This window comes from Mytilus edulis, chromosome 4 (assembly GCF_963676685.1).
Source record: "Mytilus edulis chromosome 4, xbMytEdul2.2, whole genome shotgun sequence".
Taxonomy (NCBI): Eukaryota; Metazoa; Mollusca; class Bivalvia; order Mytilida; family Mytilidae; genus Mytilus; species Mytilus edulis.
In genome coordinates, this window is record NC_092347.1 from 5,203,975 (window position 1) to 5,227,070 (window position 23,096).

The 23,096-nt window shown below is 31.6% G+C and overlaps 1 protein-coding gene and 1 long non-coding RNA gene across 5 annotated transcripts in view; both read right to left on the bottom strand.

The window, feature by feature from the left end:
* Nucleotides 1-4,553, bottom strand: part of LOC139518784 (uncharacterized) — a 310,064-nt gene extending 305,511 nt beyond the window's left edge. For 2 of the 4 annotated variants that reach the window (XM_071310340.1, XM_071310341.1), the window contains exons 1-3: nt 3,946-4,428; nt 2,876-2,952; nt 1,708-1,748 (exon numbers count right to left, since the gene is read on the bottom strand). In XM_071310340.1, the coding sequence (XP_071166441.1) occupies nt 1,708-1,748; nt 2,876-2,952 (118 nt within the window). In that variant the 5' untranslated portion in view covers nt 3,946-4,428. Of the gene's footprint in view, nt 1-1,707; nt 1,749-2,875; nt 2,953-3,945 lie in introns of all 4 variants that reach the window. The other 2 variants (XM_071310338.1, XM_071310339.1) reach the window with 2 other exon arrangements.
* Nucleotides 4,554-13,145: 8,592 nt separating this feature from the next.
* On the bottom strand, nt 13,146-20,851 carry LOC139518796 (uncharacterized). The gene is made up of 3 exons (XR_011663457.1): nt 20,676-20,851; nt 14,787-14,879; nt 13,146-13,763 (listed from the first exon to the last, which is right to left on the bottom strand). It is a non-coding gene; the product is annotated as an uncharacterized lncRNA (long non-coding RNA).
* Nucleotides 20,852-23,096: the final 2,245 nt, after the last annotated feature.

Sequence of the window (23,096 nt, forward strand, 5' to 3'; positions counted from 1 at the left end):
TGGTTTTTGACATTTTTTTACCAATTTTCTTACAGTGACTTGATTGTAAGTGTTGCTATCCACCAATTGCAAAAATTCTGACCAAATTGCAATTTGTTTTATAAAATCAAATTGTTCAACTGGTTAGAAATTTGACCTAACTGCTGTAGAAAACCACAGCCAAGTAGTGATAGTGGAAGGTGATAAAATAAAACATACTTACAATCCTATAAGACTTTAACTCCACTTTATTGATGTTATGACAAAATCAGTTTATCAGTTTGTATAGGTATATTATAGTTGTTTCCATGCTGAAGGAACTGTTATTATTTTGAATTGCTATAAAAATGGCCAAACTAAGCTTTCATGTAGTTTTTTCTTTCTAAAAGAATTCTATATTCATTAGAATCAGACATTATGTGAATTAAAACATTTCATGTTCAGTAAAATATGTGTAAAATTGCAATATGTTTGTAGGAAGTGTCCATGGGGAGATAATCATTTTTTCTTTCAAAAAGTCTTTCTTCAAAAGAATAATATTTTCCCCATGGAAACTTATCAAGAGCATATTGTTATTTCACACATATTTTACTGAATATATGGTGTTTTATTTAAAATGATATCTGATTCTTATGAATATAGAATACTTTTAGAAAGAAAATCTATATGAAAAGCTTAGTTTTGGACATTTTTATAGCAATTCAAAATAATGACAGTTCCTTCACCATGGAAATGACTATAATATACCTATACATACTGATAGACTCATTTTGTCACAACATAATTAAAGTGGAGTTCAAGTCTAATAGGATTGAAAGTATGTTTTATTTTACCACCTTGCACTTTCACATTTTGGCTGAACAATTTGTTCAATATGTTGACCAGTTGTACAATTTGGTTTAATAAAACAAATTGCAATTTGGTCAAAATTTTGAATGAGTTGCAATTTCTGAATAGCTAACAGTCAAGTCACTGTAAAGTTTTGATATAAATATAATACTATGATGTTATAAATAAAATTATCATATATATATGTATTTATTAATATGCGTCGGGGTAGCGATTCCATTTAAATTCAATATTATAAGGAAGTTGAGGTTTTCTCGTCCCCAGCACCGTAATGTAGCTAAAACATCATTAAATATAAAATGATTACAATCTTTTTAACCGTCAACTCTATTTCATAAAAAGTTTATAGTTTCTTTTAAAAGGATAATTGCCAACAGAAACAAAACAAAACAACATTCTAAAAATTGCGTGCATCAAGGATTATTTCTGGATTTACCTTCATCAGGAACTCTCACAGGCGAATATGTGATAGCCAGGGGTGTATAAGAATCAAACAGTTGCCAGGGGTGTATAAAAATCAAACAGTTGAAGACCACTACATTACTGGGGAAACATAAAATATTCATTATTTCAAACCCAAAATGCGATATTCAATATAACTACAACATGCTATCGACTCTTAACACATATTACTGGTATTCCTATTCTAATGCAATATCGATAAATTTTCAAAATTAAAGTTCAAATATTCCTCAAACGTCGACTGTGATTGAAAATTCACTCTCTCGGAATTGGTGTCAGTTGATGACGAGTGACGTTACATTTCATATCGCAGGATAATTGAAAAAAGTTAAAATATAGCGAAATATTGGGAAAATAATTCGATTCAGCACGTAAATGATTATATGATACAAAACAAAAATAACATTAACTACTTACTTTCCAGTCGTTTGATGGTTTGCTTTGAATTTTTAACTAAGCTGAAACAAAACAAAAAAAGATCCGAATTATTTCCAACATGATTGTAAAATATTTATTAAAGCCTATCGATTTCGGTCTTAAATTGTCTGAGCCATACTAGTATTTGGTGAATTTTTAAATCACGGGCTTAAAGAATTGACAAAAACCGTTAAACAGTTTTGATTGAAGTTTAATTGATATTATTTAAGTAGACGACTCGTGCATATTTTGTGCATACAAGATAAGCGGAATATAACAAGAAGACATTTAAAACACTAGATAAACCACAAAAACGCTACAGAAAAGTAAGATGAACAAAAGACAAAGAAATAAGCAAAAAAAACAACAAAAAAACCAAAAAAAAACAACTATATAACAATTTAAGGATATGAAATTTGAACACCGATAAAATGGGTAGTGGTCTCAGGTACTCCGGATGAATAAGCATAATCGTTTAGCCAATTGTACATAATACGTCTTGTTACTTTTATGACTTCTTTATAAAATAAAATGAGTTTAAAACATTTTTTGCATTACATAAAGAAATAACCATAACCATAAAACTCTGATCAAGATTGATGTTTTCTGCGAATCTGTCACAGCTCATCAGTCATAAATCCTGTATTGAAAAGCTAGAATTTATGATTTTACTGAAGATATTGAACATTTTGTTATAGCAGCCTTTCTGATATACTAAAATACATTAAGCTTTGATAATCAACAGAGCAGCGTTTTCATTTCTAAAAAAAAGAAGAATATACAAAAGATGCATTTGACAAAGTATACGAAGAAATAGAAACATCTCAAATAAACAAATGAAAGAAATACAACTGTCCACAAACAAACACAAACATCACAGATAACTTAAAAAGTACTAAGCACGAATATCACCAAATATTTTGACGAAAACATGTATCTGAAAGCTAAGAAGTTCCTGCCTGTCGTATTGGTAATTTGACGGACGCATTATGTAATAAGTCAAAGTGAATCGACTTTTTAAATTGCAGCATGTTTACCTTAAACTTGGACTTTACGATTGGATTTTCCTCTAAGTTCAGTATTTTTGTGATTTTACTTTTCAGTAATCTTATCATTTAGGTTTTTAGCAAAACTGTCTCATTTCTTTACGATATATAATGTTACCTACGTAATTGAATTGATACGTTCCCATACAGCTGTCTGTTGTCTTTTCATTTCCTGTACTGCATCAATAATTGAATCCATCTGAAATGAAACATTAGGAAGCATAACGTAAAACTCAATAAAACATGTACAACAAGGAAAAGTAAATAGGATGACGAAACATTATTTATATATATATCTGTCCTATATGTTCTCCCATTTATTTGTATTGTAGTTCTGTCATGTAATGTTGTCATTTTAATGTTATATTTAGCATTGCCATAAAAGCGGGAGGTTTGGCAAGTCAGGAAAATGGCCATTGTTATATTATAGTTCGTTTTTGTGTGTGTTACATATTCATGTTGTGTTTCTGTTGTGTCGTTGCTCTCCTCTTTTATTTGATGCTTGTTTCTCAGTATAAGTTTGTAACGTTTTTTCTCTATCGATTGATGAAATACTACTGTTGCCTTTACTTTAAAAACATATATGTTAGAAATATCGCTATTGTCAGTCCATGCTATGTATTGTATCAATTGGCTAGTACCTCCAAACTTGAAGCGATATATAATACATACACAATGTAACAACAACACGGGTCAAATATCTAATGAAAAAGAACATATATGGTGTATTAATGATGAAATGAAAAGACTACATTAACCTACAAAACCAAAACAAAGAAAAGCCATCACAAACCAATAGTTTTAAATGTTTATATTAAACATCACAAATTGCGTAATTGTGCAAATACTACTTATGTATAAGTTCCATACATTGGTTTTGCTTGCATTGTTGAATTACAACTTTACTACAAATCGTACAACGCTTAAATTTCTAATGTGTTTTTTTTTGTTTTTTTTTATTTGTTTGTTTTGTTATGTCTTTTTTTTAATGTTAAATGATAATGCAATTTACCCGTTTATTTTATTAGTTTTTGGTATTTGTTCATTGCTTATAAAATATATAACTAATATATTCCCATACTCACAATTTCCTTATGTATGAAACATTTATTTAATGTATTTTAAAATGTCTTGATATGGTACTTATTCGAATCACATCCTTATACATAAATTAAAATATAATATAACATACCTGAATAACTAAATACTATCCCATAGTTTCAACACCTTTATATATTGTTTCCTGTATTGTGTAGATTTCAAAGATAATTGAATATATTTATGTTTTCATAGTTTAAAATATAAAACGTATAAAGAACTGCACTAAATATGCTAAAATGAATCAAATACGCGTAAAACTGATTCATTTTGCTACACTATGACGACTTTGTTTAATTATCATAATTCAAATAAGATAATCTGTTGTTTAAACAATAATTTTACGTGTGGTTTTCCCATATTACAGTGTTTCTATGAATACTTTATAAACTTCCTTGAAATAACATCTTAATGTGTACTCAGAATTTAAATGTAGATTACACTATTCTCAATGTTGATAATGTATCCTTTTGCATATCCTCTTGTTTCACCTGTATCAATTTTCGTTTTTATTTCTATGTAGCCTGTAATGACTCAATGAATACATTATTTGCACATACCTTTGCTTTATGAGACATGATAGTCATTACTAATCAACATTTAGATTCTGTTTTTCTATAAACTTTAAAAAGGATTAAAATTTTCAGTTTTTCTCGACATAAGTTCATATATCTATCAGGAGACAAAACACACTTATATACTTTATTGGTGTGTTACACACCTCTACACAATTAAGCACCAAAACAATAAATCAAATGCCACAATAATTAACTCAGTTATAATAAATCATTTAGGAGTCATTAGATCACAAGAAAATAAGATAGATTCAATCAAAATCGTCCCTGTTTTATAAAAACAAGATTTACCTAGCATATTATTGGTCAATGCAAAATATGCGAAAAAAAGAATAATCGGTAAAATTGATTATATATATTTTCTTTTTCATCCTTTGTTTTCTCCAATCAGATGATGCAGTAATGATGTGTATTGCTACCTAAAACCTTGACGAACATTCCAGGTATTTTCTGATCATATTTATAATCTTTTATAATTTCCTCTGTCCCGGTGCACCATCAAAAAGAAAAATCAAACATTTTATTTATAACAAGTATCAATCTGACGAGTTCAACTGTTTCAACTGATTTTTTTCGAGCCTGTATCTTTTGACGCAGAAAACTCGACATAGGGATAGTGATCCAGCGGCAGTGGCAGCGTTCGTTCACTTCGTAAAAGCTTTATATTTTTGAAGATGGGATACCTGGATGCTTCATACTTTGTATATAGATGCTGTACCCCTATTTTTGACATTTTTACCTATTGTGTCTGTTTGTTTTGTTCACGCATCGGTTACAATATAATGGAATTTGATACGACTGTAATACAAGTGAGAGGTTTAGCTAGCTATAAAACTAGGTTCAATCCACCATTTTCTACATTTGAAAATGCCTGTACCAAGTCAGGAATATGACAGTTCTTGTCCATTCATTTTTGATGCGTTTTGTTATTTGATTTTGCCATGTGATTATGGACTTTCCGAATTGATTTTCCTCTGAGTTCAGTATTTTTGTGATTTTACTTTTTATGTTACGAAGTTTCCGTTTTGCATATGTCAATAATCCTTGACCTCTTTTTCGTGGTTCAGTGTCCACTTGAAAAAAGTTAAGATATTTTGTAATGTTAATTTCTATCTTAAAATGAGTAATAGGGTAATTATATTTAGTATGTGCGTACCAGACCGTTTTCACTTGATCTGAACCTTATTTCATGGATCAGTGAAGTTAAGTTTTGGTGGTCAAGTCCATAAATCAGATACAATAAGCAATAAGTCCTCTATATTTGGTGTATGGCATGAATGTTAGCTGTACATGTCAACTGGCAGGTGTCATCTGACCTTGATCTAATTTAATTATTCAGTGGTCAAAGTTGAGATTTTGAGTGTTGGTCTTTTTTTCCAATACTGTATGCAATAGATTAACTATACTTGGGATATGGAATGATTTTATGAGACTCGTGTCAGTCTCGCAGGTTTTAATTGACCTTGGCCTCATTTTAGCTGTTGATTGGTCAGTAACATAGTTTTGTGATTTGGTCTGTTTTTCTAAAACTATAAGCAATAGGTCAACTATCAACGGTATGTCATGGTTTATCTCACCTTGATCTCATTTTTGTGGTTTATTGGTATATTTTTTAGTTTCCTTGGTTAAATCTATTTCTTAGAAATTATAAGCAATAAGTCAAATGTATTTGTTGTATTGAATTATTATAAGGCTTACATGTAATTGTTTTTGGTTTATCTGACCTTGGTCTTCTTTTCTTGGATCATGCAAAGTGTATGTGATAAATGTAGTACAGCTTAATATTTAGAACTATTAACATACAATCAATGGCTAGTAAAGAACCCGAGACATGTAAGCGTGTGCACTCTTGTTAAAATTTGTTCTTATTTTATACTGTCACACTATTATCCCAGGTTATGATGAGGGTAATGATCCCGCTTACATGTTTAATCCGGTCACATTTTTTGGTACAAACATTTGGCCGTTATATTTCCCGTTAGAATAGTTTTACATTTATCATTTCGGACACTTTTATAGCTATCTATAAGGTATGGTCTTTCCTGATTGTTGAAGGCTTTACGGTGACCTATAGTTGTTAATTTTTGTTTCATTTAGTATCGTTTAAAGAGTTGTCTCATTGGCTATCATATCATATCACATCTTCTTCTTTTTGTTTTATAATGAACAGCATAAAAAGAGCAGTGATTGAGAACATGTGTAACACATCAAGTGACAAAAATCTAAAATGAAATCCACCGCTTATCCTGAGTGACTTACATTTGATATAGTAGCTACACATCGGTTTATATATTGATTACTTTATCTATTTATTGACTGATATAGTCTCGTTGGTAAAAATCTTAGTATATTTCTATTTGGGTATTTATAATATACATTAAAGGTAATTCATTTTAATGTTTGCACGCTCATTCTGGATTATCAATAAAAACGGATTTTTATCTTTCAGTTATTTTTTTTTAAAGTATCGATTCCAAGAGCTACAAAAAGAAGATGTTTTATACCTAAAACAGAAAGGTTTAAGTGTATGAATTGATGCAATGTATCAAGGAATTTAAATTCACAGTGTCACATACCTTTTTCACGTTCGATCTTTTATATCTAGGCGTTATGTATTCAGGTTTAGTTTTCTGTAATTAGTTAATACTTTAGTTTCTTTGTGTATATCTCTTTCATATTCATTTGATAAAATTTACTGTTTGCAATAGCATGAATTGTTCTATATAATAAGAATGTTCTTATCCCGGGCATAAAAACAATGCCGTATTTTGCGAAACCTTTTCAACTTTTGATCTTCAGTGCTGTACAACTTTGTACTTTTTTCACTTTCGATCTTTTATATCTGGGCGTCACTGGTGAGTCTTGTGTGGGCAAGGCGCGTTTTTGGCGTATTGAATTTTAAACCTGATGCTTTTTGTTATCTATTAATCATGTTTTTCTGTGTCTAATATGTTCTCCTATTTATTTGTATTGTAGTCCTGTAATATTATGTTGTCATTTCAATGTTATATTTAACTTTGCCATTAAAGTGCGAGGTTTGGCATGCCTTAAAACCAGGTTCAACCCACCACTTTTATTCCCCTTTAAAAGTGTCCTGTACCAAGTCAGGAAGATGGTCATTGTTATATATTGTTCGTTTCTCTTTGTGTTGCATTTTAACGTTGAGTCGTTTGTGTTTTCTCTTATTTTTGAGATATTGAGATAAGACGTGGCACGGTACTTGTCTATCCCAAATTCATGTATTTGGTTTTCATGTTACATTTGTTATTCTCGTGGTGTTTTGTCTGATGATTGGTCTGTTTCTGTGTGTGTTGCGTTTCGATGTTGTGTCGTTGTTCTCCTCTTATATTTAATGCGTTTCGCTCGGTTTTGGTTTGTTACCCCGATTTTGTTTTTTGTCCATGGATTTATGAGTTTTGAACAGCGGTATACTACTGTTGCCTTTATTCTTTACTTAAACTAAAACAAAAACAACGACGAAGATCAACCGACATTATCATTTGTTACTGTTATAAATGCCACCACTAACGTCTTCAAACTACCGATTATATTCGATTTTTTGTTTTAAACAATTTGCCTTGCTATGTAGCCTTATATTGATACTGGTCAAAAGATTGTCCTTACATAAAGATTGATGCATGTGCATAATTTATTGCTTAATCAGACCGATGCCCATTGTAAGAGTTCATGACATTTTGGGTTTTGATTCCCTATTTTCATTTCTCTTGTGGTTAATGGTTTTGATCTATTTCGATTTCGATTTCCTATCTCAATATTTTATCTCACCACTATTGATGATATCTCTTGTGTCGGGTTAAAATTGCAATATTCTTAATTTAGTTATGATACTTCTTTTTTAAACGTTTAATAGTGATATCGAAATAGAAATTTACACATTTTAACCTCATAGGATCAAGATACTACACCTTGTTAATTTTGTAAAGTATAAAAATGAGTCATAAACGTGGTAGCAATATTGACACCCTACATTGATTATACCATTACGATAAGAATATTTTGTGACTGGTGTACACTATTTACTCCTTGTATTTACGATGATATAAACATGAGGAATGATTGTCAATAAGACAAATCTTCATCAAAAACCAAATGATATAGGCAACTATAGGTCACCGTATAAAGTATTGTACCAAGTGGCAAAATCAGTATTGAATATAGAAACTTTTTAAAGGCCCCGAAATAACAAATGTAAAACAATTCATACGGGAAAAATAACGGACTAATTATTGAAGAAAATGAGAAATGTATGATATACAGCAACAAACGACAACAACTGATTCACCAGACCCTGACTTTGAACAGATCCAAACAGAATGTGGCGGGGTTAAATCAGTTTAGAGGTGCCAACCCTCCCCTACCTAAGGATTAACTCATCAGACCGATACAAACCAGAAATACATCTAACAAACGCAGGAACGTCCCCACAATAACAACAAAAAAACCCCGATACTATGAGTACTGATCTGCGACCCGACAGCTATGAATGGTAACATGTATATAAAGATTATATTTAGTTTAGCCTAAATAATTTACTGATAACAAAACAGAGAGAGAGGTTAATCAAACGCCTTTTTCATTTCCATTATTTACTACATCATTTATATGAATTAGACAAAATTCACAACATTATACAAGAGATACAATTATGAAGTATACACTTTTTATGAATTAACTTTCAGTCTTTCAGTTTTCTGCAGACATGTTCTTTTTATCATCCTCCAGCTTAATCTAAAATATAATGAACGTTTTTTTTTAAGTACTTTTATCTTTTACTCATTGCAAACTATCTAATCTAATATGTTTCATTTAATTTCTTTTAGCAAACAAATATTTAAACATTATATTTGTTTATGATCGTTATGTAGAAATTTTAGTGAAAGTCTAAAGGCGAAAGATTCAAAAGGAACATTCAAACTCGTAAGTCGACCGAAGAATTAAAAATATGCCTTGAAAATGAACAAACGGACCTACCACATTATACAAAACGCAACATAGAAACAGGTGGGTTTCATTGGAAAAGATGGAACAGTAATGCAAATTTGTTACCATGAGTTGTATATTGTAATCGATATTGCAGTTATGAATATCGATAAACTGTTGCTCTAGTTTAAAGTTCTAAGAAATGTCAAACCTCATTTGCACGAAGTATAATGTTAATTACACAACATTTGACGCTTTTTAACATTTTTTTTTATGTCAATGTTATGTTCTCGGAAATTATAACATAATTATTTTTAAAAAGTTCGTTTGTCAAAAACGATGGCAGACTAGTGCATGTACATATCCTGTATCAAAACTGCTTTCCTGTCGTTTTATTATTAACAACATTATGTTTATTCAATAGAAAATATTTTAAACTCCCTTTCAATATTCTGTGTATAAAACAAATTCCACCAGTTTTTACATAGTTTATAACATAATTTGTATTCAATGTTCATCTTCTCCTCAATTGATTTAACATTCAAATTGACTTGTACAGACGAAACACGCATTATGCTTGGTACCTTTGGTGACTTGTTTTTAAATAACAAGTTTAAAATGAATGAAACTTATGCACCACTTTGTAATTTGACAATATCGAACAATTATTTACCAACCTTTCCTGCGGATGGACTTTTCTGTCTTATTACTTGGATTCTCTTGAATCATTCTTTGAAAATGTATTTGGTATCTGCAATGTAAATAAGAGTTCTTTATATGGTCAATTTAAAACTGTAAATTTCCGTTGCTTATAAACATATTTAGATTAGCCTTTGTATTAACCCTCCGGTTTTCAGTGGGATTCGTCTTAGTTTATATGAAAAGGGCAATTTCTATATTGAGTTGTGTATTTATATACAAATTGTACAGAAATAAGAGCCAAGCATAAATATTAAATACTATTACGTCCCTGATGCTCTCAAACGATGCTTAATGTAACTGTAGTTAGATATATTGGCATGTTTGCATGTTTGGAGTTAACATTGCATGGATAACGTGTTTTATAGCGAGAACAAACGTATACAATGCCATTCTGCAAAAGATCTGAAGATCAATAAATAAGATTTTGTTTTTTTCTTATTTGATTACAAAATGATGGTCTTAAGATTTGAACACAATATTTATTTTATAGATTCAAGCCTGGTTTCTTTAATTAGTGTTTTCCAATCAAAATTCTCAGTAGAATTCAATAATCGTTATGTACACTCTACAAATATAATATCAATTTAAATATGAACTAAGACTTGAACGTATATATTTAGTAATCAAATGTACCAGGATTATAAATGTATCAAATACGAATATATACTGCTAGCATTAGGTCGATACATCCAATGGTATATGTACTGCTTCTTCCAGAAAATATCCCCATCTCTGTATCCAGTGCATCGGTGCTGATACGAAAGTACATATATTGTTCGATTGTTGTTATAGAATATAATTCGATTACATTTGTGTTGTTACAGAATATATTTCGATAATACTTTAAATAAAGGACTTTATCCCTCTCAAGCATATCTATAATTCCTTGTCCTGATGTATGCTTTATTGTGTTTATTTTTTTTTGTTTTTGATCGATTATCAGATTTTGGTACTTTCTAATTTTTTGGCTTCGAACTGACTTGAGTCTACGCGCTCAAGCGGCCTATAGCGTACTGTAACAATCGGAGATTAGTAAGAGATAACCGGAATAACACAAGTAACATTATTCAGACGAGCTTTTAACAACATGGAGGGGACATCAATTTTCGAAATGCTTATTTGGTACGTAAAACAAATTTATTAAGATATAATTTTTTCGTTTCAAGTATTTTATATATCAATGAATCACAAATGTGCTAGTTATTGACATTTTTACCTATTATGTCTGTTTGTTTTGTTCACACATCGTTGTCAATATAATCGAATTATATGCGACTGTCCTACAAGTGAGAGGTTTATCTAGCTATAAAACCAGGTTTAATTTACCATTTTCTACATACATACAAATGCTTGTACCAAGTTAGGAATATAACATCTGTTACCCTTTTGTTTGATGTGTTTGAGTATTTGATTTTGTCATTTGATTTGGAACTTTCTATTTAGAATTTTCCTCGGAGTTCGATATTTTTGTGAATTTACTTTTTACAGCAACATGCTTCATCTTTCGGCATAAATAATTATATCATTCTTTTGAAGCTAAGTTATTCTGACAGTTTTCACTTCACTGTCTGTTAATTCATGTGTAATTGTTTTCCTTGGTTTTTGAAAGCTCTGACATTGCTTTCTTCTTGGTATTTGAAAGTATCAGTGAGAACTTAAATGCAACACACACAGATGCGAACTATGATATAACAATGATCATTTACCTGATTTGTTACAGGACATTTAAAAAACAAATGGTGGGTTGAACCTGGTTTTGTGGCTAGCCAAACCTTTCGCTTTTAAGGCAATGTTAAATTTTACATTAAAATGACAACATTACATGACAGGACTACAATATAAATAAATGAGAGAACATACAGGGCAGAGACACACACAAATAATACCTTTTCAAAAGGTACCAGGCTTATAAAAGATTATCTATCATAGAATAAAGAAATATAATAAAGAAATTATACTGGTCACCAAATGGCGATAAAAAAGCAAAATAATTTTTGTATAGAAAGCTATAAAATCCCACCAAAAGCCTTAAAACGTATCGAATGAATGCCTGACAATAAGTGTTGATAACAGAATATCAATATAGGTTTAGTTATGTATTTGTTCAACTCTTGACATAAAATAAATTACAACAATCGTGGTTTTTTAAGCATTATTACCTGTTGCATCAGAATATATCGGAATGACGTAATCATTTGGTTCTTGTGTGGCATTGTTTCTGGTTGGTCGGAATCTTGGTCGAAATGATTCAGGTTCTGATTCACTGTCCAAGGTGTGTGGACTTTTATATTCAGATTGGTGTTCATTCATTTTACTCCTACAACAGTCTCCGGGACAAGTTTGCAATTCCGCTGAGTGCAAAAGTTGTCACCTTAATTTTTGGAGTTAAGTCAAAACAAAGTTGATAACTTGGTTGGTATTGGTTCCCTGATATTTGTCCTAAAAATTTTTGGATCTAGCACCACTGTTGAAAAAGTTATGCCCCTTTTTTCAACAATTTCCTCAGAGGAAAAGTACTTTTCCTCAAGGGAAATCAAATTTCCCTGAAGGAAAAAGATTTTTCCTCAAGGGAAATTGTTTTTTCCTCAAGGGAAAAAGATTTCCCTTAGGGAATTTGCTGCATAATTATTTCCTTTGAGGAAATTCTATTTCCTTTGAGGAAATTCTATTTCCTTAGAGGAAATTCTTTTTCCTTTGAGGAAATTTGCAGCTTCAAATTTTCCTTGGAGAAAATACTTTTTCCTGTGAGGAAATTTGTAGCTTCAAATTTTCCTTGGAGGAAATACTTTTTCCTGTGAGGAAATTTTTGACGAACACTTTTCCTTGGAGGAAAATTCAAGACAACAAATTTCCTCTAAGGAAATCATTGATCTTCAAATTTCCTCTAGGGAAATTTCTGAACATCAAATTTCCCTTAAGGAAATGTTTTTCCTCTATGGAAATTTCATAACAGTACAAACAGTATTAATATATTTTCTCCTAGACTAAATTATTGATACAAAAGATAATTAAAACTTTAATACTGTAATACAAATTTTCATGGTGAGTATTAAACATACAAAAACAAAAGGCTGACTGTTTAGCATGTTTCAGACAATACAATAATAAGCAAAATGCTATGAATATCATACCATTTGTGATGTTATTAATATTGTGCTCATATTTGCATATTAAATAAAATAAACACTTTTCATGTCAAATTAACTTGTCTTCTGTTTCAGCTGCTGTGTATTCGACCCCCTACATAACAGTTCAGTGCATAAATAATTCAATCCACAAGACATCTTCCTTCAATTGGTTGAATAAATTTTGGCAACGTATGTTCTTCAAACATCTTCTTTGTATATTTGATATGATGGAGCCATGTACATGAATTGATAAAGCAGGTGTTTATTTCGACAACAAACATGACAAAGATACTATTTTTTTTCTTAATTTCTCCATAATCCATCAGTTAATATGAATGTAGGTTGTTACATTTTACACAATTGTGTTCTTTGATAGTACTCCATTTTGTTTATAGCAATTTTGTAGGATTTTTTCTATTTCTTTTTCCAGAAAAACACACAGTTGAGTTCATTTCACATTAATAATCCAATTAGCACATTATGTAGAAAAGTATTAACAATTAAGTTTCCTCTTCAGTATAGACCTGCAGGACCTGTTGATGATCATAAAAACCAAGATATCTGACCTATAAATACACAAAATAAAAAAAAAATGTTATAAATGGAGAAAAAAACAGCAATATAAATAAGCTTATTTTATCATGTTTTAATGAACATTTTGAGAAACTTTCATTTGATATTCTTACTTGTCATGCTTATGAGTTCTCTTATTTCAGTGCTTTGTGTCCAAGATTTAATATTCGTTGTTTAGTGCCTTGCAGTGATATTTAAAGTTGAGCCACTTGCAATAGTTGTTATAGAATGTTCATATGTTGTGTTAATATTTGAACCACTGTCCTATATTATGGTCAGGTTGAGTGCTCACAGACATGAGGCCTAAATTAATATATTGTTTGTTTCCCTAATCCCTATTCTGACAAGCCAGGTGTGGGTAGGTAGGTAGGTAAATAATTTTATTTTTCCCAAAAGCCTGAATATTATCGGATGATCCGGCAAGCCCGAAAATCAGAAATGAATAAAATAATATTTGGCTTAATTTTGACAATAAAATTTTATGAGTAGGGCCATTTTTGCAGGGTCGGTCAGGATTGAAGAAACAAACAATATTTTATATTAGGCATGATTTTTTTTTATTAATTGTTATTGACTTTGAACATGTTGAACTACATTGGATTGTTTAAATCTTTATATGTTGAGATCTTTAATGGATGACCTATAAAGGAAGTGTTTTCTCATTATTGAAGGCAGGCCCATGATTGGCCTTTAATTTCTTGCATCCGCTTCGTTGAACTCTGGTGGATAAGTCACTCATTTACCATACCACATTTTCTTATTTTTATATGAGTCATCATTCAAAGGCAATTTCTTTTATTACTGTAATTCAGAAATTATCGAAACTTTTTAGTAATGCGAATAATGTGACTGGGTGAGTATCGCAAAAATAAGAAATCATATTTTGATAACAGAAACATATATATATATATATATCATGTAACTATATAGATCTTTATGCAGATTTTTTTTGTAATCACAATAAGTTGTCCCTTCCCTGAAAAATCTGAATTTACAGTATATAGAAGTGGTCTTACCATTTAGGCCTTGTTGTATTCTGTTTATCTTGTTTTGCGCTCATTTCTATTGTAACTGTTTATATTTTTCATCATTTTTCTATATTTCTTGTCCTATAAAACATAAAAAGGGTAAAAACTATTATAAAACATCAGTTTGTGTTTTTCTTTATATTCAGTTATATTTAAAAAGAATGGAATATTTGTGCTATTTCATTTCACAAACTTTTTGCCAGTCATGACTTTCAAAGACTTTCACCCTGATCAATAGTTTAAAAAACAAACATTCCCATACTTTTTCTTTGTGTTCGTACTAATTTTTCATTTGACAACAAAGACATGATTCAACTATTCTTCTAAAATTTGTTTCGCTTGACTACGTTAAACTCTGAAATATTGTTAACAGTATAATCTGTATGTGTCTCACTTGTCAAAATTTCAAATTAATATATAAATCAGATAAAAAAGCTATGCATGGCTCAGCTTGATACAAACGTACAGGTTGAACCCAGAACAGTTGGGGCAAGTATGGACACAACATTCAAGCTCAATACAACTCTGAATTTTAAATTTGGATTGTGATTCAATAGTTGATGCAGCATAGGTTTCTGACACAGAATGAATGCGGTCCAAGTACTTAAATATTTTAAATTGACAATTAACCTCTAAAATGGTCCAATATTTAAAATCTCAATACATGGTTAGATGCAGCATATCAACATGATCAAAGAACCCCAATAATTCATTTTTTGGTGAAATCAATTAAAGTTAAATTTTGGACCTTTTAGAACTCAATGTGGACCAATTTGATAATGGGTCAAAATATCAAAAATCTTGATGAATGGTTAGATTCAGCATATCAAAGAGCCCCATATAATCAATTTTTGTTGAAATCAAACAAAGTAAAATTTTGGACCCCGATTTGGATCAACTTGAATTTGGGCTCATAATAAAAAAATCTAAGTAAATATTCAGATTCAGCATATTAATCTGAACACCAAGGATTTAAATATTGTTAAAATCAAAATAAGTTTAATTTTGGACCCTTTGGACCTTAAGGTAGACCAATTTAAACAGGACCAAAAAACTAGGAATCTAAATACACAGTTAGATTTGGCATATCAAAGAACTCCAATAATTCAATTTTCTATAAAATCAAACAAAGTTTAATATTGGCCCCTATTGGCCCCTAATTCATGTAATTCCTAAACTCTGGTCACAAACCTTGTGTTTGAATTTCATAGATTTCTATTACTTGTACTAAAGTTATTAAGGCCACACCAATTTGATTCCTTGTTCGACGGACCCGCCCGCACCTATTTTTTTCAAAACAGAATTTTTTAATTTTTTTTATATTCCCGCTTCCCGCATCCGGAAATGTAATCATGTCTATTTCCCGCACGAATATAGTTCCCTTTAATTATAGTGTATTTTTTCTTTATTTTTTTTCTTTCCCTTTCTTATTTATTTCTTAGCTTTTCTGGGGTGGAAATGAAAGAAGAGAGCTGAAATAAACTTTTGGATGTTTTATTTTAACTGATTTTAATAAGGAAAGAGTGATTAGGCCAGGTGCAAAAAGGTAATATTTACACTTTCGGAACATCTCTTGACTTGCCTATAGGGGTATGGATGTGTATTGGCCAAATTTGTATGATGTAAACATGCAATTTTTCTGAAAATTGCATATATTTTTGGACTTGTACTGTACATTACACACACAAAAAATTAGACAAAAAGATAGTCAATTTTTTTTTAATGCGACAAAACGTTATAAAGAAATGATAGAGAATTTAATTGTGGTCTCGGGCCATGTTCGTTGTTAGAATAAAGTACAAAGAACTTCTGAAGGATTTGCCTTCAACTGCAATTATATTGTATGCTGGCAAAACAAAACTATCTATAGCCGCTGCATGTTTATGCACCTGTCCTGATTGATTCAGGGGCCTGTCGTTCAGCAGTTATCGTTTGTTGATGTTGTTCATTGGTATTTCCCCGTTTGGATATATAAATTAGATCGTTGGTTTTCCTGTTCGAATTGTGTACGCTAATAATTTTGGGATCCTTTATAGCTTGCTGTTTGGTCTGTATCAAAGCCCTGTGTAAAAGGCCGTACTTTGACATGTGTTTGTTATTGTCACTGTGCTTAAACGGCTGTGGGTAACTTAAGTTACCCACAGCCCAAGATGGAGCCGCCTTGCGTCGGTTAGATACTTTTCTCCTATAGAATAACAATACCACGAATGCATCAATTAAACAACTGAATTTAAAAGTTGTATTAATCGTTTAGGGAAACCCCTAAACTGGAAAGGTGATTAAATTCTACAAAATAAACGATCACAGCACGATTTTAAAAAACACTTAGGCTGTCCGTAACTTCAAAACAACTTGTCCGTAACTTTTTTCATCATACCAATAGAGATGTCCGTAACTTTCAAAGAATCGACATACGCGGATGTAATGTTTAAACCGATGATAGAGATTGCATCGAATACATATTCACAAAACGAAGTAGATGTCTAGTATAATATAATTCATTGTATCGATGGAAGACAAAATTGGGAAAAATATGAAAAAAATCACGATACATCCGCAAAACTCGGGTTTCATTTTGTAAAACGTCGGGGTACCCAAATCGCCTAGTTCGGAGGGTTGTTTCCGATCATAGCAGATAAACTGTTGAAACATCATTGTTCGTTTTTATTTTTGAACAAGTAGACTACACAAGTATTTTTTACACATACATGTAGCATGTATACACTTACTGATTTTCTGCCAGCAACGACAAGGGTAGCGTGAATCCGGGATTTTGGAGGGGAACCCAAATTGCCCAGGCATGCAGTGGATAGACTATACGAGACTTAAGTGCACAAACTTTTTCCGTCTTTTTGAAAAAGCCAAAAACACTTTTCTCTCATCCCCACAAAAACAAATCCCATCAGCATTGACAGTAAAATAAAAGGGGTGTCAATCTGGACACACTGGGACGTTGAGCACGGTGATATTGCGGCACCCTGGCCAAGATTTACAGTAAACGGGAAAACTTTAAAAAAGGACATTTTGTATAAATGAATAAACCTAGTTTTAAAGCTAGCTGCATATTTCATTTGTATGCAAGTTGCATTAAATCTCATTAAACTGAATAAAACTAAAAGATACAATAGGTAAAAGTCAGTGACAATAAAAGGAAAAGAGCAGTCAACATAGTGTAACAATTCGACATAGTTTATAAAAATATAAATAACTACGTAGGACAACAGGATAATTTAATAGTCTAACAACCCCTGATAACATACAAAGAGAGAAAAAAAAAACATACTAGGAAACATATTCAAAAAATCATAACACTATAACTAACTGGTGGGATGTATAAATACCGAGCCGCGCCAAAGAGTATTCATCAAAATAACACTATAACTAACTGGTGGGGTGTATAAATACCGAGCCGCATCAAAGAGTATTCATCAAAATACACATAGAAAGAAACAGAGGTGAAGGTAAACCGCAAACATATAATTAAACTCAAAACATTAAAGAGCCACGGTATGGAAAAGCCTTGGTCTGACAAGCGAAAAACGTCGATAAGACGCACATCAGTAAATAAAAGTTCAAACCATAACCAGGATGGAGTACCACAAACCCCACATAAAACTTCTGTGGTGTAAGTATGATGCGTTAATAAAATCACATTTGGTGGGGAATGAGTAGTATAAACGGCCGCGAAGGTTACAAATATGATGTTAATTGTCTTCTAATTGTTGAAATTATAATTCTTAAAATTTTAAATCAAAAGTTACCCACATCTAAAAATAAAGTTACGGACAGCCTGCTTAGTTTCGATAAAAAAGTTACGGACATCTTATGCATTTTTTAAAGTTGACCTTGCGCTTTAGTGAACTCTATATTAACAAATTTATGGTAATTGTTAGTCATTTATTTATTCAATAATCCTATAAATATTTACATTCTGCATGAAAAACGTCGCAAAAGGTACATTTTGTATGAATTAAATATCAACGAGTTTAAAGTCCGCCATCTTGGGCTGTGGGTAACTTAAGTTACCCACAGCCGTTTAAGCACAGTGATTGTCAGATTGAGAACAACCCTCCCTCAGACAAGGGGTCATTTTACTGATGTAGAAAAGAAAACAGAAATACCAAGGATTTGTATAGTTCTTCTATACAAAACCTTTGAAAACTTTAAATTTGGCAAAAAAAGAGGAGAGTTACATCATATTTTAAACAACTTTTTCTAAAAGAGGGGTCCACTTATTTTGAATAATATTAAACTGTTAAAGTAAATGTGTTAATTTAACATGGTTATAGTCCAGGAATATTACAAAATTCTTTGACATGTTTTGACCATTTAATACTAGATAGATATATAGTTCTTTTAGAAAATATGAGCCCTTTTGTACAAACAAATATATTATAACTTATATTGATCCCTCATAAAACATGTAAAAGGGATATTTATAACATTAAGGGGTTGCCCCCAAACTGATTATGACTTGGATTGAGAATTGTCTCATTGTCAGTCACACATACATAAACCAGATTAAATTATTTCTTGGTGAACAGGGAAAAAATACTTCAGAAATTAAAGAAATGTCAAAGTACAAGTTATAAATCAAGTTTTATTATTGTCAAAACCTACTATTTTATGTTTACAAAAAAAAAAAATATAATCGCTCGCCTTTACTTTTCAAGCTTCGCCTCAAAAATTTGCAAATGAAATATTTTTTTATTAAAATTTTCAAATCGCTCGCTCGCCCCAAATTTTGGAGTCCAAAAATCCGTAGAACAAGAAATTAATTTGGTGTGGCCTAAGCGAAAACTAAATGTCCTGGGACAACGACGACTACATGATAAAATTGAGAATGGAAAAAGGGAATGTGTCAAAGAGACAACAACCTGACCATAGATTTGAGGGTTGGAATCCTTTTCTTTTACCGAGCAATGCATTTGAATGGGAGATATAGTTGGAACCCCTCTTTGCTCTTGGTTGGGACCCCCCTTTTAAAATGGCTGGATCCGCCCCTGAGAAGCATTATAGAAAAATCTATAAGCTTTAACTCAAAATAAGGATCATTTTATTTTTAAAGGGCAGGCACAGATCCAGAGGGGGGTTCAAGGGATTGGAACCCCCCTTTTTTTGGATAATCAATGCATTTGAATAGGGACATGTAATTGGACCCCCCCCCCCCCCTTTTCCCCTTTTGTCCTGGGTTAGAATCCCACCCCCACCCCTTTTTAAAATGACTGGATCCGCCCCTTAAGGGTCTATAATTAAGTTTGACAACATCAGACGACATACTACTTTATCAAAAAAAAAATGCCACATTTCATCCAATTTAATTTCATCCCTTACTTGCTACATGTATTTCATCCATAATATTTAAAGAAATAAATTTGGGAGGAGTATGATTTTAATTTATGTTTAACATGTTTAAAGCTAACAATTTCAACTACATACATGTATCAAGATTTGATCCTACATTATTTAAATATTGAAAAAAATTGCTTTTTAAATTTGGATCTATATATAATTGTGAATGTCACATGGATGTATTTTAATGTAAAGCATCTGAAAAATCATTAGCCGTCTCATATTTATTTCAGTTCTTCAAAAGGCAAATTTATATGAGCTTATGCTGAAAATAGAGATTTCTTATTAAGGAGAAATCCCTGCCCCCCTTTTTGTGTGAAAAATTTTGTTGATTATATAGGGAATCACAGAAACATGACTGAGGCAAGCATCCCCCATCTGAACCCCCCCCCCCCCCCCCCCATGAATATGTTTTTTTAGCTTGTGTAGGTGTAAGTCAGTAAGGAGGCAACCATTTGATTTGTAGGCCGGGTGAAAAATGTGATTAATCTTGCTTTGTAAACTTGTGCTATAAATAAAAATTACCAATCCATTAAAAAATCCGTGAGCCCAATCTCATCCAGTGAAATAGATTATAGTCTGTTTTCGAAGTTATATGGAAGTAAGTTAGTAGTCCAGATAATTATGACGCATTGCAAGGCATTTTTTCTAAGGAGAAGTGTAGAATGGGGGAATGGAACCAATAAATTGATCGGATCCGAAATGTTCTTCCCAGTAAAGAGGAGCACCTATTATTTTGTAGGTAATTATTATTAGTGTCGGTGGTCTCACAAGTAAATCAGAGTGAATATTGCATGCACATTAAAATTAGCAGAGAAGAGACAATTATCAACTTGTGTATTATTCATTTTCTCGCAGTTATTTACGGTAAATCAGCTATATAGACATAGGAAGATGTGGTGTATGTATATATATATATCCTGAGACTACTATAACACATGTGTTATAGTAGTCTCAGATATATCCGAAAACAGGTGTTTGGTTCTAGTACTATAGTGGCTATAGTATATGACTTTTAAATAACAATTATCAATTATATCTGTATTCTGTGGCGGGTCGAATGGGATGGAATCCGGGGTTGGCCTCCCCTAGCATTTTGTGAGCAATCATTGCATAAATGATAATCTCGGGAATCCTCTCAAGTTCCTATATACAAGGTGATAGGACGTTCCGTTGGAATAGGTTACCTGTGCATCAGGAAAAGTTTTAAGGCATAGCGTGAAAAGGTAACCTATTCCAACGGAACCGAACGTCCTATCACCTTGTATATAGGAACCTTAAAAATATGTGAATAGGTCGGGAAAAACTCTCTTTTGACACTTAGGTATTGCACTGTTGCATTACACACCAATCAAAACGCAAACAATATGGGAAAAGATAACTTTTTTACCTACACAATATATGAATAAGGTATACACTTTTGAAATCTAAATTATATGAAAAGGGTGGGGTAACCGTAGAAAACCAGCGGCAACGACACCCCTTATTTAATGGAGACATGTAGATCCGCCCATGATTTTACATGTAAATCAAGCCCCGGGTATTTGTTGGCATAACGGTAACCACGAAAGGGGGGGGGGGGGGGGGGGCTAATTAAAACACGAGGAATTATAAATATACAATTCAACAGGGGTAGAGTGCATCGAGGAATGGGAATTAAAATTGTCTCTTCACGATGATCGAAAAAAGTATCTTGCACGTTATTTTCATCATCTTGTCTGAAACACTCTGAATAATGAGCTTCAAGGCGAAAACAAGGCATGTGAAATACTAATAACATACACTTCTTTTTTTATACGTTGCATGGACAAACCCAAATCCCTCAACAAAAATTGCTTGATTCATGTCATATCAAATAAATTACAGCGCGGAAAGGTAACTTTAATTTAATATCAAAACTAAATTTTTGTTATATTTTTCAATAAATTTATAAATCTTAATTAGGCATGCGTTGCGTGAGTTCCATTTCATGAGACCTACACAGATTTCTATAAAACAAATCAAAAAATTATAAATACAGTTTTTCAATTCTTTCCGGCATAGATAAAAAAAAATATGTATATAATCTATATATACGATTTGGTTGAATTATTTCACTTCATTTTAATGATAAATCCTTTAGTTCTTAAATTTTTAATTAAAATGAATTTATCATTTTGATATCTAACGATAAACTTTTTAAATTGAAGTGACATGGTCAGTAACCTAATTAGTTGCATGGCTGATTACCATCTTACAGGTGACCCAGTATTTTTCCATATGACAGTAGCGTGTACCCTCGGGGTTATATCGGGGTGTGTATAACTTATTTTCTGGGGAACATCCTGTCCACGTGTAGTACTTAGCATATATTGCAACAGATGACATTAAACAAATTTTCTTTGTAGCATCGGAGGCAATTTCATGTTCGACCACACAAAATATTTCACAAAAAAGATATGATAAAATCAAAAGAAAAAGATAAAGAAATATTAACAAATAAAGGTGGAATTGAGTAAACGGGGATTCGTGTTTTTATGAGCTTATTTTCAGTGGACAACAACAAATGGAAGTTTTTAACGACCTTGTGTGACCTATAGTTGTTAATGTTTGTGTCATTTTGGTCTTTTGTGGATAGTTGTCTCATTGGCAATCATACCACATCTTTTTGACTGGCTATATACATGATATAATATATATAGCATGCACTTACACGGTCGGTCCAGTGGACATATTTCATACTAGATAACTTATACAGTAATTCTGTTTATATATATGAAAATTATTGTCCGATCTGATACACGTACCTATAATGTACAGAATTTTGAACAGCTTCAAATATATGGGGTCCGTAGAAACACCGCAAAGGACCTCCTTAGTGCACTAAGAACAAAAATGTGCACTAAGGACCTACTCCTTTCATAATTTTAAATTATATTTTTTCTAATGTTTTCTCGACACGTGCCT